This window comes from Cinclus cinclus, chromosome 2, assembly GCF_963662255.1.
Source record: "Cinclus cinclus chromosome 2, bCinCin1.1, whole genome shotgun sequence".
Lineage (NCBI taxonomy): Eukaryota > Metazoa > Chordata > Aves > Passeriformes > Cinclidae > Cinclus > Cinclus cinclus.
In genome coordinates, this window is record NC_085047.1 from 107,584,859 (window position 1) to 107,599,529 (window position 14,671).

At 33.8% G+C, this 14,671-nt stretch overlaps 1 protein-coding gene across 2 annotated transcripts in view; it reads right to left on the reverse strand.

Moving 5' to 3' along the window:
• Positions 1 to 14,671, reverse strand: part of DMD (dystrophin) — a 767,992-nt gene that overhangs the window by 525,410 nt on the left and 227,911 nt on the right. For both annotated transcript variants that reach the window (XM_062488103.1, XM_062488102.1), the window contains one exon: positions 8,292 to 8,442. In XM_062488103.1, the coding sequence (XP_062344087.1) occupies positions 8,292 to 8,442 (151 nt within the window). The remainder of the gene's footprint in view (positions 1 to 8,291; positions 8,443 to 14,671) is intronic.

Sequence of the window (14,671 nt, forward strand, 5' to 3'; positions counted from 1 at the left end):
AAAACCAGTATTGCTATGGACAGAAAGAGAACATAGCTATCAAATAATGGAAAATAAATTTAAAAAGCTGATCACCTAATTTATATAAAATAATCAGCACCTATTTCTAGGTTTCAGTAGAATAAAACTTGTATGAACTGTCTTACATAACACAGGTGAATAATAGTTCCCATTTCCACCACACTAATGTTACAATTACATTCATAGAATTCTCTGCTCATCTTAGTACTCTGAAATTCAGAAATATTATTTTTACATACCAAAATTATTTCCCGAATTTTTTAATTTGACTTCTAATACCAAACAAGTAGCAGGACCTTGCTCAGTTTTAGTACATCTTTATAAATCTTATTTTAAAATACAGTGCCACAGAAATGACAAATAATTGATTTTGACTGTCACGTTTTTGGGGGATATGGTGAGACACATGATACAGTGAAACTGAGAAATATTTGCCATTCTAATATAGTAATTGTATATTGAAAAAGCTGTTCAGAACATGTTCTCTTTAATTTCTTCTTTCCCCTCTAGCATTTTTGACAGGACTGTCCCTTATGTGTGCCAAGGGCTTGCTGCCTTTTTTAAAATAGCAAACCAAAACAAAACTCAACAAGCCACTTTGAAATCAGCAAAATTCTGAGACAAGTACATATAATATTTAATATAGTCAGAGGATGACTACAGCAGTCTATTATATTCTTGTCCTGATTAATGAATGAACTGGAATTTGCCACACTCTACAATATATTATGTATCCTTCAATTATTCAGTGAAAATTGAAGTTTGTAAACAGTCTCAGTATGTGGGGCAAAACATACTTATTTATTTATTTAAACATATTTATTTCTACTTTTAACTAGAATCACAGTAGAATTGTTACTTGAATTTAGAAAATATTCAGCAAGCGCAAAATAATTAGTCCTACAAAATAAAAGTTAGGGGTATTAATTCCATTGTGAAATGTCAAACAGATTTTAAAGATTTTAAAAATTGTGTAGTTGATATAGTTTTGGGTTTTTTTTCACCCATCAAAAGGGTAGATTTTGAATAAGAAGTTACAGCATATCTGTATTGTGTTTATTTTTAGAAGACTGAGAAATACAATATTTGCTGTCTGTTGAAGTGCAAAACAACAAAAAAAGTTGAGATAAAAAAATGTCTCTCATAAGTATCTGAAATTCTGCCATAATCTTCACTAAAATAATATCATTTTTACTTTTTTTTTCAGTTTTTAATTTTAGAAATAAAATAATTGATGTGAGCAATAGTGTGAGAAAAAAATTCTTCCAGGAGTTTTAATTAGCACAAAAGAAAGAAACAGCCTCTCTCTAAAATATTTTCTTTTAAGTAAGTGTTGGTAATTAAGTATTTGATAAGTCTTTATCACAAGGTGCCAAATAGTTTTAATGAAAGTACATTGAAGGCATATCAAGAAATAGGAAGTCTAACAACATTAACCTGCTGTCTTGTCCAGCCTCATTACTGCAGGGCTTTACTTTATGGCTTTAGATGGCAATGAAAATCTGTTTGTGATGGATAAACTTTGCAAAGTCTGTAGGGATGAAAGGTTTTAAATAAGATTATTAAAACTATCCATGAACAGTGCCCCATAAAGGCCTAGCTGTACTAATTTGTGGAATTTATATGTATAGAAAGTTATTCTCCAAGAGTGTTACCGTTTACTGATTGATTAATGTAAGCATTTTTAATGGCTAGGCCTAGAGACTGCCAGGCTGACCAGTCATTAGGAGACAGGGTTCAGGTCTCATTAATTATCTTATCTTCACATCTGTGCATCAACACATTTAATCACATGTCATAGTGACCTCTGGTGCGAGACAAGACTTTCAGAAGACTTATGGAAGCAAACCAATATCATCCACCTTCAAAGTCATCATTCATTTAGTCACTCATTTCCCAAAACTTCCAAGAGTTAGTCAGATTAACTACTCTATTTATACCATGACAAAATAATTAATAAATTTGAATCAGAAGTATATTAGTCTATTATCTGCAAATGTCACTGATTAGAAATGTCCAGACTAGCCCTGACACCAAGATAAATTCATTAATATGAACAAAATTGCATCATCCATTGCCTTTATTTTTTATATACAGACCAAAAAAAAAAAAAAAAAAAAAACCCACAAAAAAAACTTGTGAAATAGCTTAATAGGTATAGACTTCAATCTGTTTCCCAGCTCCCCATGTGCTAGCACCCACTTGAGGACAGATTTCCCCAAACATTGAGGTAGCTGTAGTCAGGTGCCATGAAGTCTGATCAAACCAGCTCAATACATTTTTTTTCTTCAAGACAGAGGGAAAAAAAGCCATACTTATTCATTGTACTCATGTATAAAAACTATGCCACTCTACATCTGCGTGCTAGTAGCTGTTTCAAAAATGTTCATAATGAAATGTTTGAAATGAAAATGCATCTTAATTAATTACTTACAATACTTAATTCAATTTTCAGAATAAACAATGCCATGATTTATAATAAAACTTAAGTATAAGCCACAAATTGTAACCTAATGGTGCAAGAGTAGGCAAAATCACATAAGCAACTTTAAATTTATTATTTCCCATAGCCTTCAGACACATAAATTAATTAGAAACTTTTAATAAGATACTGTAAATTAGGCATTGTGTGCAGCAAAGAAGAATTCAATAACAGATTTATTTATGAAGAAATACTTCCTATGGCTTGAAATAATACAAAAAAAAAATTCACTGCAAATTTGGAACAAATTGTTTTGGTATTTCATCACTTCCATTAGTAGCAGTAACAAAGATGAGAAGTTTTTCAATAGCAAAAAAAAAGGTAAAGGTTTATACATACACAGAAATTGTAAAGATCACAGTATTAGTTAATATTTTGCTTAGTGTAAGGAAAAAACAATAACTGTTTTACTATGAATTAAGTGAAAATTAAGTATTTCCCTTGCTGTTAGAACTTCAGTCAAGAAAGGCCCATTAAGTTATTTTCAAGATGAGATCAAATCAGAAAAATAAGGGTTTTGTTCAGTTAGGGCTCAGGTGTCACATGCAGAGTTCATGTATATTACTTAAAACATTTCTACTGAGATATTAGAAACTGGAAAAAAGATTGAAATCCCGGGAATGTCTCTGAGTCTTTTCTTTCTTAGGGGCAGTATCATTCTACACTCAGAGGTGTTTGACGAAAGTTTGACTGAGTAGAAAGAGAACGAGTAATCTTCTCTGAATAAATGATCCAGCCAATATGTAAGTAAGAGCTGACAGCAGTCATGTATGCTGCCTTCATGTCTGCACCATTTCACTGCCTAGTTCAGGATATTTAATCAAAGTATTAATTTTTACTGTGTAAAAATGTAAGGAGAACATTAAAAAAATAAAGACTAGAGAATCTTTTTTCAACGTAATAGTAAAAGGGATAGTGTGGGTTTATTTGCATTTATAAAATATTAGGCATTAATACATTCCTGACAGATATGTATCCTTGCGGACATGTCCTTGCTATATGAAGAACATTTTAGTATGTACCTTGATTCTAATTAAATATTCTTCTAAAACAATGTTAAATTGGTTTCTCATTTATTCCAAATTATGTATTTTCGCTCTCATATATAATCACTAAGCAATGATAGAAATCTCTTTGACCAGAGTATTTTGCTACAGTTCTACAAATTTTCCAACAATATCTCTCATTACCAAAAAAAAAAAAAAAAAAAAAAAGTCAAAATTGAAGCAGGTGGAACAAATTTGAAGCATTTGAATCCAAACTGGAATAAGGAGAATCAAAAATTATTTGAATAACCTTTATCACTCAATAAAGCAGGAAATAAATGTAAAAGCACAAAATCTAAAATATTAAAGCCAAAATCATTGTATATAAAAGTATTTTTCCAATATTTATATTTGGGAGAAAATAGAGCAAGCTATCCACCCACTTACCACTGTGCTTTCATGGTAGAAAATATGTGGCCTTGAGCACTGGAACACTTTTTCCTCCTCTCTACTCTTACTGCATTTGTGCTCTGTTCCAGAAAGAACTGTTAAAATTTGGTGGCTATTAAGTCATCAACATCCATATAATCCAATTTAGATATAAAAGAGAGAAATTATTAGCATGACCGTGACTCTAAGCACTGAAGCCTGTATTCTTGATATCTTCTTACTTTAAACATCTACAAGGCAAAAACTCCTGACAGTTCCTGACAGTATGGTGCAGCAGAAAGGAGAGAAGGCATGAATCATTCACATGCCTTTTGCAGGCAGGGATAAGTACTCTAAAATGTAAATGCTGGACAGTTCACTGTATGAACAGTTTAGATATGTAATTTGCAGAGCAATTTCTAATTCTAGGGTATCTTCAGAAGGCTGAGTATAAATAATAAGGCCCATCATCCAATATTTAAGGTACTCTGAGAATTTTAAAAAAACCCGTACCCTTGATATTTAGGCCAGTAAAGGATAATAAGCATTTGAGACATTAAGAATAACATAATAAGAATATTTTTGAATCAATAAAATTATGAAAAATAAAGTACTCGTCACTGACCAGTCACAATAAATGAACTTCATGAATACAACAAATTTTCTACAAAATTCAGATCCAGAAACTCATAATTTTGCTATTGAAACTGCACCACTTACACTAATAAAATTAATTTAAACTTATAACCCACAATTGGATACTAAATATTGACCACTGAGCGATTCTTAAACCCAATGCAAAGAACAAATATTCAGAATGTTGTGTATTTTTAAAATAAAAATACTTTAAAAAAAAATTCTCAAGTAATGATTCAGGTATGTAACTTCACAGCCCAGTTCTGAAACTGCTATAGAATTCCTCTTTTTGCAGTTTTTAGCATGTACCTGAGACACATGAACACCCCCTCAAACTCCAATTCTAATCCTTGTTTGATTATTTGCTGTATATTAACCTAGCATTAGTTTCCAGTACAACATGGTGTTTTTTGCTGGTTTGTTTTCATTTTTTTCCCTCATGTGGAATGGAATGTAGATTAGGCCTGCAAGGCGGATCACAAGAGAAGAAAATGAATTAAGAAAGTTCAGAGAGATGACTGAGAATTCTAGTCTAGCATTTGTCCACGGTAAGATGCAACCACAAAATACAGCACCTGAGCTACCTTGTTGGTGATACAGATGGTATTTCAGTTTGGGCAATAGCGTGCTATTTTGAGAACTCATGTTCTAGAAAGAGCAATAAGTACAGGAAGTAAGAGAGAAGTTGTCTGCCCATCATGTGAAAGCAGATTAGAAAGCTGTGGCTTTAGTGTACTGAACACACTCTGATAGGGAAAATGACTGCAGCAGATAAGAACAGAAGGGGTAAACATCAAGGAGCAAATAAAACTGAACCATAGCTCAGTCCTGGGACCAAAATGAATAAACTAAGTGCAAATGCAGGTAGCTGAAGAAGTTACAGCATTAAGGAGCAAAGAGACAGAAGAACCTCTCTCTGTCACAATAATGAGAGAAAAAAAAAATACCTTAATTGCTTTAAAGAGTCAGAGTTCAATATATTTCAAAGGGATTACATGATGTGCTATCCATGAAACATCCTTTCTAATCTTGTATGTCCTAATCATAAAATTCATCAATTACAATTTCTTAAAAACTAAAATGCAGTATTTCTTCTCAGCAACATAAGTTCTGATCTCAAAAACTTGAGTGACAAATTCACAACAAGAATATTTAAGTTCATGAGTTCATGACCTGAAGTGAAACTATTCTTAGATTTCATTCACATTATTTATAATACATAATGTTGTTTAATACCATGCCATTATGCAGCAAGAAGGAACACACCTCCCCTCCCCAAACACACCTGAAAAATGTAATTACATTTTAACCTCTATTAACATAATCATCTAATCATACTGTTGACTATTTTATATAAGCATTTGACTCCATGCATTTATTGAATATTAATGAACGCATTAATCTTTACTTCTCAAAAGTAGTCCTACTCAGAAATAATGTTATACATCTGAAGGCTTTGTATATTTTTCTTTGTCTAAAACAGTTCCTTCTCAAGTACCAGACTATTCACTTGCTTGTAAAGCATTTTCAAACAAATCCTGTTAATTCTGAATATGGTTCACTAAGCAGCATGATCTCATTAATAAAACAAGTTGCTACTTGAGTAAATCAGAACACTCAGCTGTTTTAACTGTTTCCCTAATGGAAATTGTAATGATCTCTTCAGTCAGCCTCACAGAAGCCTAACGCTTCTGAAACAAGACCCAGGAAAATAAAGAAGCAATGAAAAGAATGGAAACAGTGCACCTTCAGCCTTAGTATTCTGTCACAAATGTTAACTAACATTGGATCTACATTCTTGAGGTTAGCTGGAATATTTTTGCACTTGAATTTTCCTTAGTAAGGTAGATTTTGTCTCTCGTACTGAACTAAATGAAATGTTTCAGTAACAAATTCATGAATTCATGGGATTTCTAACACAAGGGAAGGGAAGAAAGAAAAAACTTGAAGGATGGCAGAAAAGAACACTCTGTAAATATATATTCAAAATGTTCACATATGTTGTTTAAGAAAATAATAAATGGATAACAAATGAGAAGGAGGCTAGGTGAAAGGGAAATGTAAAACAGAAGCAGTCTTATAAAATTGAAATAAGTTTCTGCATAACAAGACATTATCTCACAGTCTTTCAGTGTGATGTTCAGTTTGAAATGAACCTCTTAATGATAATAAGAAAATAATGCTTTTATCTGATGAGACTTTGAAATGTGCTACACACCCAGTGCATTTTTATCATCTATAATATATCTTACCTTCGTGTCGGCACTCTCAAAAATCAACCTCCTCCAAGGCAAAATGATGATTTAGCAAGGGGTTAGAAAAAAATGAGACTTTTGTTTTTTTTCATAAATCCGTTTTTTGTTTGTAACCGTAATTTGAAGCAGATCAAGGACCCAAGAATATTGCCAAGACAGGTGATGGTGCACAGGCAAGGCAAAGAAGAATGGGTAAGGCTTTGTAACTCCTTTGTGTCAGTGTAGATGCACATCTTATTTAGCAATATATATGTTTTTCAAATTGTGGGAAAGAGAAAGGGAGTTGAAGTTTCAGAGAACACACACATAAGCTCTACTACCTTTTACGTATGCAGCAAAAAAAGCGTCTTTAATTCCTTGATGACATTCTATTTTGTAAATGAGATCTTAGGCACCTTTCTTCAGTATTGAAAATAAGTGCAGAAAAAAGTATTAACTGCTATTTTAACTGCTTCAGCTTATGAGTTACTTAACAGTTGTATCTTTTTTGAATACCTGCACAACACAATTTTGTTTCTGTTCAGCAGTTTTACAGTCAAGAAATGACAGTGTAAATCTTTAAAAGGTGACTTGAAATATTAAAATTCAAATAACATGATTTATTTTTTTAACTGTAGGCCAAGAAATAGGTTAGTGTTGCATTCAGAAAAACCCTCTGGCTTTAGTGTTAGACAGACCTTACTTCTTTCAACCTGAAATCGAGTAATTTGATACAACAATTCAAATGTTCAAGCGCCAATTACTTAACAGCACTTTTTTCTTATGTTCTAGTAGTAATTTATAGCATTAATCCAGAATTTGGTCAAGTTATTCAGTTGAAACGATCTACTTCCAAAACATCAGTTCGGAATTAATTCTTCATACCCATTACCATTTGAATCACATAAGAGGGAAATGAAATAAATTACCAAGAAACTAGAGTTATTATTTTCCTTATGATGCTCAAAGAGCCTGCAAGATGAAAAGCATTCAAATTGGAACTGGACACATAGCAGCTAAGTGGCCATTCTGTCACACTGCATTTCACAAATAAAAGCATCCTCCAGGTCCTTTGATTGAAACATGAAACAAAATAAGCAACACTTGCAAGACATGATTCATGGAATATCTCTTGTACAGCTCAAAAGCTAATCACATTTCTTCCACAAGAATTTAAAATTAAGTCTGATAATCCTGCTGGTCATAAATACCAAATGAAAATTTACAAGAACTTTACTTAAAGGCCAATGAAATATGTATCTATGAAAGTACAACAATATACCATGTCATCCCATACCTTATTTTGTTTAAACATGTATCTTACACGAAGCCAGTGAAAATTCTTAGTTAACCAGAACAGCAGAAACGTCTGAACAAAACTGTCACTGTCCACTCAGCACTAGAAATCCTCCTTAACTGAACAGCAAAACTATACAGATTACCCAGACCTGAAAACTTCCAAAACCCCTCAGAAAAACAGAATATAGGTTAATCAAATCATACCTGAATAAATTGCTTGGTTTTCACAAGCCCCACGTCTCCAGCCTCTATCTGTGCTCTTGACAGCTTCTCTTCAGTTTCACTTAGCCAATGATTAAATCTCTTCATGTCAGAATGAAAAATCTGCCACTTTTCCAAAGATTTGTCAAACCGTCTGCAAGTATAAAAGGAGATGAAATAAAAATCGATTGATACTTTATTTATTGACTACAGAAAAAAAAATAAAGAGAATAATATTGTCTGTCTCAGGTTAAAGTCAGTATAATATTGATGGCATAATATATTAGCATTCATAACAGTTATATCAAATGGCAATATGGCAGCACCTCTGAAGTGAAATTATCACTATGCAAATGCATAAAAATCAGTGTTTTATCAATTTTTAAATCCTTTTCAAGAAAATGCAGTGGTCTTCAATTGAATTTCCACCTGTATTGTGCAAAGGGACTCTATAATAAAACCTTTTTCCCATATTTCGTTTTAAGTATTTTATAATGAGAATCATGCTAAAAAAAAAAAAAAAAAAGGTCCTGAAATTAAAGGATGATTAAAAAAAAATAGAACATAAAACAATATGAACAATAAAACAATGAACAATAAACAAGGATGAAAAATACTACTACTGTACTTCAGCACTTTGGGAAGATCTGACCTGTTTTTGTCTAGAATGACAGATTGATCTTCTGCTTCAAGAACTGTTTGACTTGGCCACTACCAGATACTAAAGAAGTGAAATGAAGACAGATTATAAAATAGATTATAAGGGAGTTTTTCAGATACCCTACATCTTAAAAAATTCAGTTATCTTGTGTGTTAGATTGGTGTGGAAATGTAATTACTAATCAGAGTATAGCTAGAATGTTTTGTTAGAAGATCATCATTAAATGTGCTACTGTTGTTTAGTTTAATAATCCTCCTTTACAGGATTATAATAGATTTTAGGGTGTACTTAAAGGATAAAAATAAAGATGCTCAATTATTTCTCTAGGAGATAATCAGTTTCTGTATAGGCAAACTATCCGATTATTTGAATGTTAAGGAGTTTAATTCACCAAATAAAATGCCATTACTATGAGGGAATACAGATAATCTTTTCCATTTTACTGGTGATTTTTCATTTCTTAAAAGAAAATGTAAGCAGACTATTGACCTGATTAAATATTATAGTCACTCATCTAACTTATTTATTAAAATGACTGTGATAATTTATCATGGTTATCATATTTTGTTGTTCAAAATTAGTCAAAACACTATTGAAAGGCACAATATTATAACAGGTGTTTTTTTTTTTTTTTAAACTACCTTAGTCAGAGTTGCAAGGAAAAGAATAATTTTACTTAAAAAAATCATGAAGAAAAGAAAATTCAATTTCTTTTGGTTTACAATCATCTCTCATTTTGGACACTACATCAGAACATCTGTCCTCCTGTTCCTCACAAAGCAAAATTACTCTACTCAGTATGGAGAGCTTATCGGAGCTTAAATGTAAAAAAAAAATTCCGTAGGGGTTGATATTAGTATAGTTAAATTTGCATTCCAGAGCTTTCAAACTGAATCTCCCATCACTCTACATTCTTCCACCCTTTTTGATCTGGGAAATAACAGTTGTAAGGAGAAGAAAAAAAGTTGCAACAAGACATAAATATTTAAAGCTTAAAAGTTTCCAGTGCTTATTGCTCTTGTCTAAAAAAGACCTTGTTACTCTCAGTATAAGTACAAACCAATATAAAACATTAGTAAAAAGCAGAGAGAATTTATCAACAACTAACGTTCAAGACTTTTTTGCAGTGATTAAATACCTAAATACTATTACAATGATAAGAGAAATTGTACATTTTGCTGCAGTGGCTGGTGTGTGTCCATTTGAACATCATCAAGCTCTGGGAGGTTACGCCTCTCCTGAGTGTACCAAAGTGAGAGTTTCCCTTGCTGAATCTCTTCATTACATCTGCTTGCACACAATACTACTTCCAAAGCTTTTTAAATTTTTAAACATCCTGTAACCAGGCGGTGAGTTCAACACCCATAAAAGGAGAAGCTTAATTAACTACCAATGCTGAACAGCTAAATTGCTGAAGCCTTGGCACAGAGTCATGGAGAATAAATCCATAAGAGACCAGTACTCCCAGGACTATGGAAACTCAGAAAGTGTATGTCTGCCTCAGAAATCCCCCACAATCCACACCCAGTTTGGAGCAGAGGAAGATTAAAGGGCTTGCACACCTCTATGTAGGGATCCACCCTTGTTTGCCATCAGAGACAAGTCATTGAGCTAAAATACCCCAGTGTAGCCATTCATGCATGTCTCCATCTGCTCAAACCCTTTCCCTCTGACACGCATAAGCCAAAATAGTGGCTTATATGTGGTCACTAATAGTGGATAGTGGGTGACTGTCAGATGTCTGGGCATTATTTCCTATCTGATGTGTCCTTCTCTCTGGTTTTCTTAGCACATGCTCAATAACAAGGTGCAAACCAACACCCCGAAGCCAAGCAGGAGGTTCTGTATGAGAACGAAGGACTTGCACACATTACAAAGTACAGAAGTATTGTAAATGAGCTCTGACACAATAAGGCAGCTTTATTCCTCTATCTTGAGAATGTTTGGGCTGATAAGCCAAAAACAGCTGTCACACTGGCCCAATTTTTTTCATATATGTACTGACACTCCAGCAGGGACCATGTTCAGCAGTGGCTTGTGGGAGCAATTTCATTTTATCATATTAGTAAGTAATGGATTTATTTTGCCTCTGGAGAGCAAGAAAAAAAAAATAATAAAAAACCCATCCAAAGACAACTGCAGGAGTAATACACAGCACAATTTATATTAAGTCATAAAATAATTGGTTGTTTCCTTCCTTCCTCTCTTCTGAACCTTGCACCTGACCTTCTATAAGTAAAATTTAATATTCTTTTCCAGCACTGTACATGATATTGCACAGAGATTGACAAATGCCAATTTGGATGTACTATCAGTGGAAATCTAAACAAGACTAGTATTTTTAAGAAGTTGTGCAAAGGTGAAAGGAAAGACCTCTGAAAACAGGAAAGACACAAACAAGATGGGGTACAAAAGGCTATTTTTTTTTGTTGCAAACCAAATCTCAATATTGCATCTATGTTTTGCTTAATTCCTAGGTATTTTGATAACATTCTTTGATAAACTATGAAACCCACTTTTGTGACAGATTGCAGTTTAGCAAAACTTCACAAGCAATTGACCCACAAGAAAAAGAATGCTATTGTTTATACAATTTCCCAGGGACATGATTTATGTCATGGCAATGGTTATTGTAAGAAAGATGTATTTTATTCTTCATATTGGGAACAATATTCTGTAGATTTCATTTCTATACTGTTGCTAAACACGGTACTGTGGGATTATGCTAATATTAACCCACAAATTTTGCAGTTTTGTCAGCTTGATTCAGCAAACTAGCACCTTGTAAAAAATACACAAAACATCAAAGTAGTATAAATAATTCCATATTAGAATGTGAGAGCATTAACTACTACTTAAGGCCATTCTTAACAAAATAAGAAAACTTGTTTTTGTCAAACAACTTCTACAATTAAATTGCTTAAATTAAGAACTAACCCATTTTCAGAGTTTTGATGTTTTAATTTGACTTCACAGAATTCATGTGAGTTCTTAAATTATATTTCATTTCTATATTTCCTCTGCATTTGGACTCAAAGTGATTATTTCATTTTAGACACTGCTATATCTTGATGTCATGTTTTGCTGTGGGTCCATTCTGGGACAATACTTAGCTCTGCATATTCTATTCACACCTTTGCAGCCAGTCTTTCACCCATAAAGTATCAAATACATAATGAACTGCAACCAAAACAACTATAGCAATGCCATCCATAAATTCAAAATTTAATTTCTCTACTCTTCCCAGAAAGTAGGTTCTGCAGCATGATGCAAATTTAAAACATTCTACATCACAATTACATTATAAATATTTCCATATCTTGAATTGAATTGATTGTATTATTCTTCTTGCCCTAGTTACTGATATCATACCCTTCAGTGTCCATCTCTGTCAAAGAAAATGACAATAAATTGACTAAGAAAAAGCAAGGGCATGTCAGTCATTGTTGGTTTTTCTGCATATACATATCCATTTTTATTATACATGAGAGAGCAATAAACTTAATAAACGTTTACAATTAATAATTATACAGCAAATGCATTGGATTCTAATGGATGCCGTCATCCATTAGCTGATGCATCAATAGTTTAAACAGAAAAAGTCAATATAATTTTATCAAAAGAAGTCAATTATAATTTTTCTACTAACTAAAACTATTTATTAGGCATATGAACTTCAAAATACCAGTTCTTTATTTCCTACAAAGTTTTCCTTCATCAGAACAAAGATGAAATCATGTATTTTAGAAAACTTTGCCTCAACACCTGTATTAAGTGTAGGTAACAACTTTTCCCTAAAGAAAATAAAGAAATGCTTGATTAAATGTGACCTAGGTTGAAAGAGTTGCATATTTTGCAACTCCTCATATACATTAAAAATATCCATTCAACTGGTAATAAAACCACAAATTTCATAATTTTCTCAAGTGTAACCATCAAAAGCTTGATAAGGAAACCCCAAATCAAAAATTTTACCTGGAACAAACAGTGGCTTGATTTTATGGAAATCCAAACCAGTATTTTTGGCTGCATGTGAAGGGTATTATACACATTTCATCCTCAAAAGATGACAGTGCACACTGCACTTGCAGCCACGATACTGCAGCGTGTTAGTATTACCCACCCTATGGCTGCATCCATCTGATAATATTAAATATGAGTGAAAAGCCACATTAACTTCTGACTGTCAGGGTGATGTTTTTTCCCCACCCCAGGGACTGTGACCTGATTAAGGCCAGTTCTGAAGTGGCACAGCAGCATGAGCTGTCTCATCAGCCTTTAGTGAGCCAAGATTGAAAACCCTCATCTGGGGTTTCTGCTCAGGGCTTCAGGCCATTTCTGAACTCAGACCTTGAGCTGGGCTACTCTCGGAGTCTGTCCACAGCACACCTTTCTCACTGCAGCCTGACCCAGCTTTGCTCTCCTCTTTCAGGTATTGTGGGAACTTTGGGAGAGGCCCTTTCTTGCAGCCCCTTACCCCAACCTTGCTGTGTCCTGACACTCAAACATCCCTTCTGGAGCTCTCCAGAGCTGGAAGCCTCACATGGCCTGTGTGCTCGCTGTTTACACAACACACCGAGCAAGTATTTCCACTGCTCTTCAACGTCCCCGTTCTTGTGACTACAGGGTGCTGGCTGGAAGGTGGGGCAGCCAGCACAGAGGACACACGTGCTACTGAGGGGTGTTAGACTGCTTGGACTGCCCAGCTACAGCCACATCCCACCAACCAAGCTTCCGTGAACTGCTGGAGCACACTGGACAGGCTCCTGGAGAGAGCCTCTTCCACCTGGGTTACATCTGAGCTAAGTCCAGAGTACTCTGGGTGTGAGACAGAGCACAGTGAGCAGCTGATCCCAACCCAAACAAAAAATACTCATGGACAGATTCTAAGTCAATAGCAGTGAAATCCAGCAGCTGATTCTGGTTCCCAGGTTCTGCTGCAGTTCAGATCCAGTCTGGGACAAGGCTCAATGATAGTTTCCACAGCCTGGACACAGAAAGAGGTGCAAGACCCAGGTTTATAGAGAGTGGGAAAATAATCCAATTGGGAGAAATCCTCAAATTACCACCATAATTCATAAATAAATAAAAAAAATCAGTTAATTTGTGGCATAGAGCATAAGTATGTGTAATGCAAAGTATATATTACAGGATGTTCCCTCAGTAGTTTGCTGTAATTACTATGAAGTGCTTAAATCCCATGATTTCCAATGACAGAGCTCTTAGTTCAACCTGTAATAACATGTTTTATCCTTCAAAATTGCCCTGTTCAAATTTATGTTACCACTTCCTATCTTGAAATCCCCCTACCATGGTGACTTTAGAGAAGGAGGAATAGCAGAAAACTGATGATAAAAGTTAATGATGGCTGTTGACTCCCTGAGCCTGAAAGATGTTATTTATCCTGTTTAAGGTGTGGTAGATGTGTACAGAAATACATATACTGGAAAATTAGATGTCCTTTTTTCACTGAAAATCACAGTAATAACAGAGCACTTAGCATTATCTTCTTAAAGTACGGATGCTCGTATTGGCACTAGGTATTTTTTATCTTTTACAGCTTTTCAGTTAGGTAAAAACCTTTCTAATAAGTGATTATTTGGGTTTGGTTGGGTTTTTGGTTTTTTTTTTTTTGTTTGTTTGTTTTTTAAGTTTACAATCGAATTTCCAATAAAACCCTTTTTCCCTTTATTTGAAAAATTCATTTGAGAAAAGAAACCTA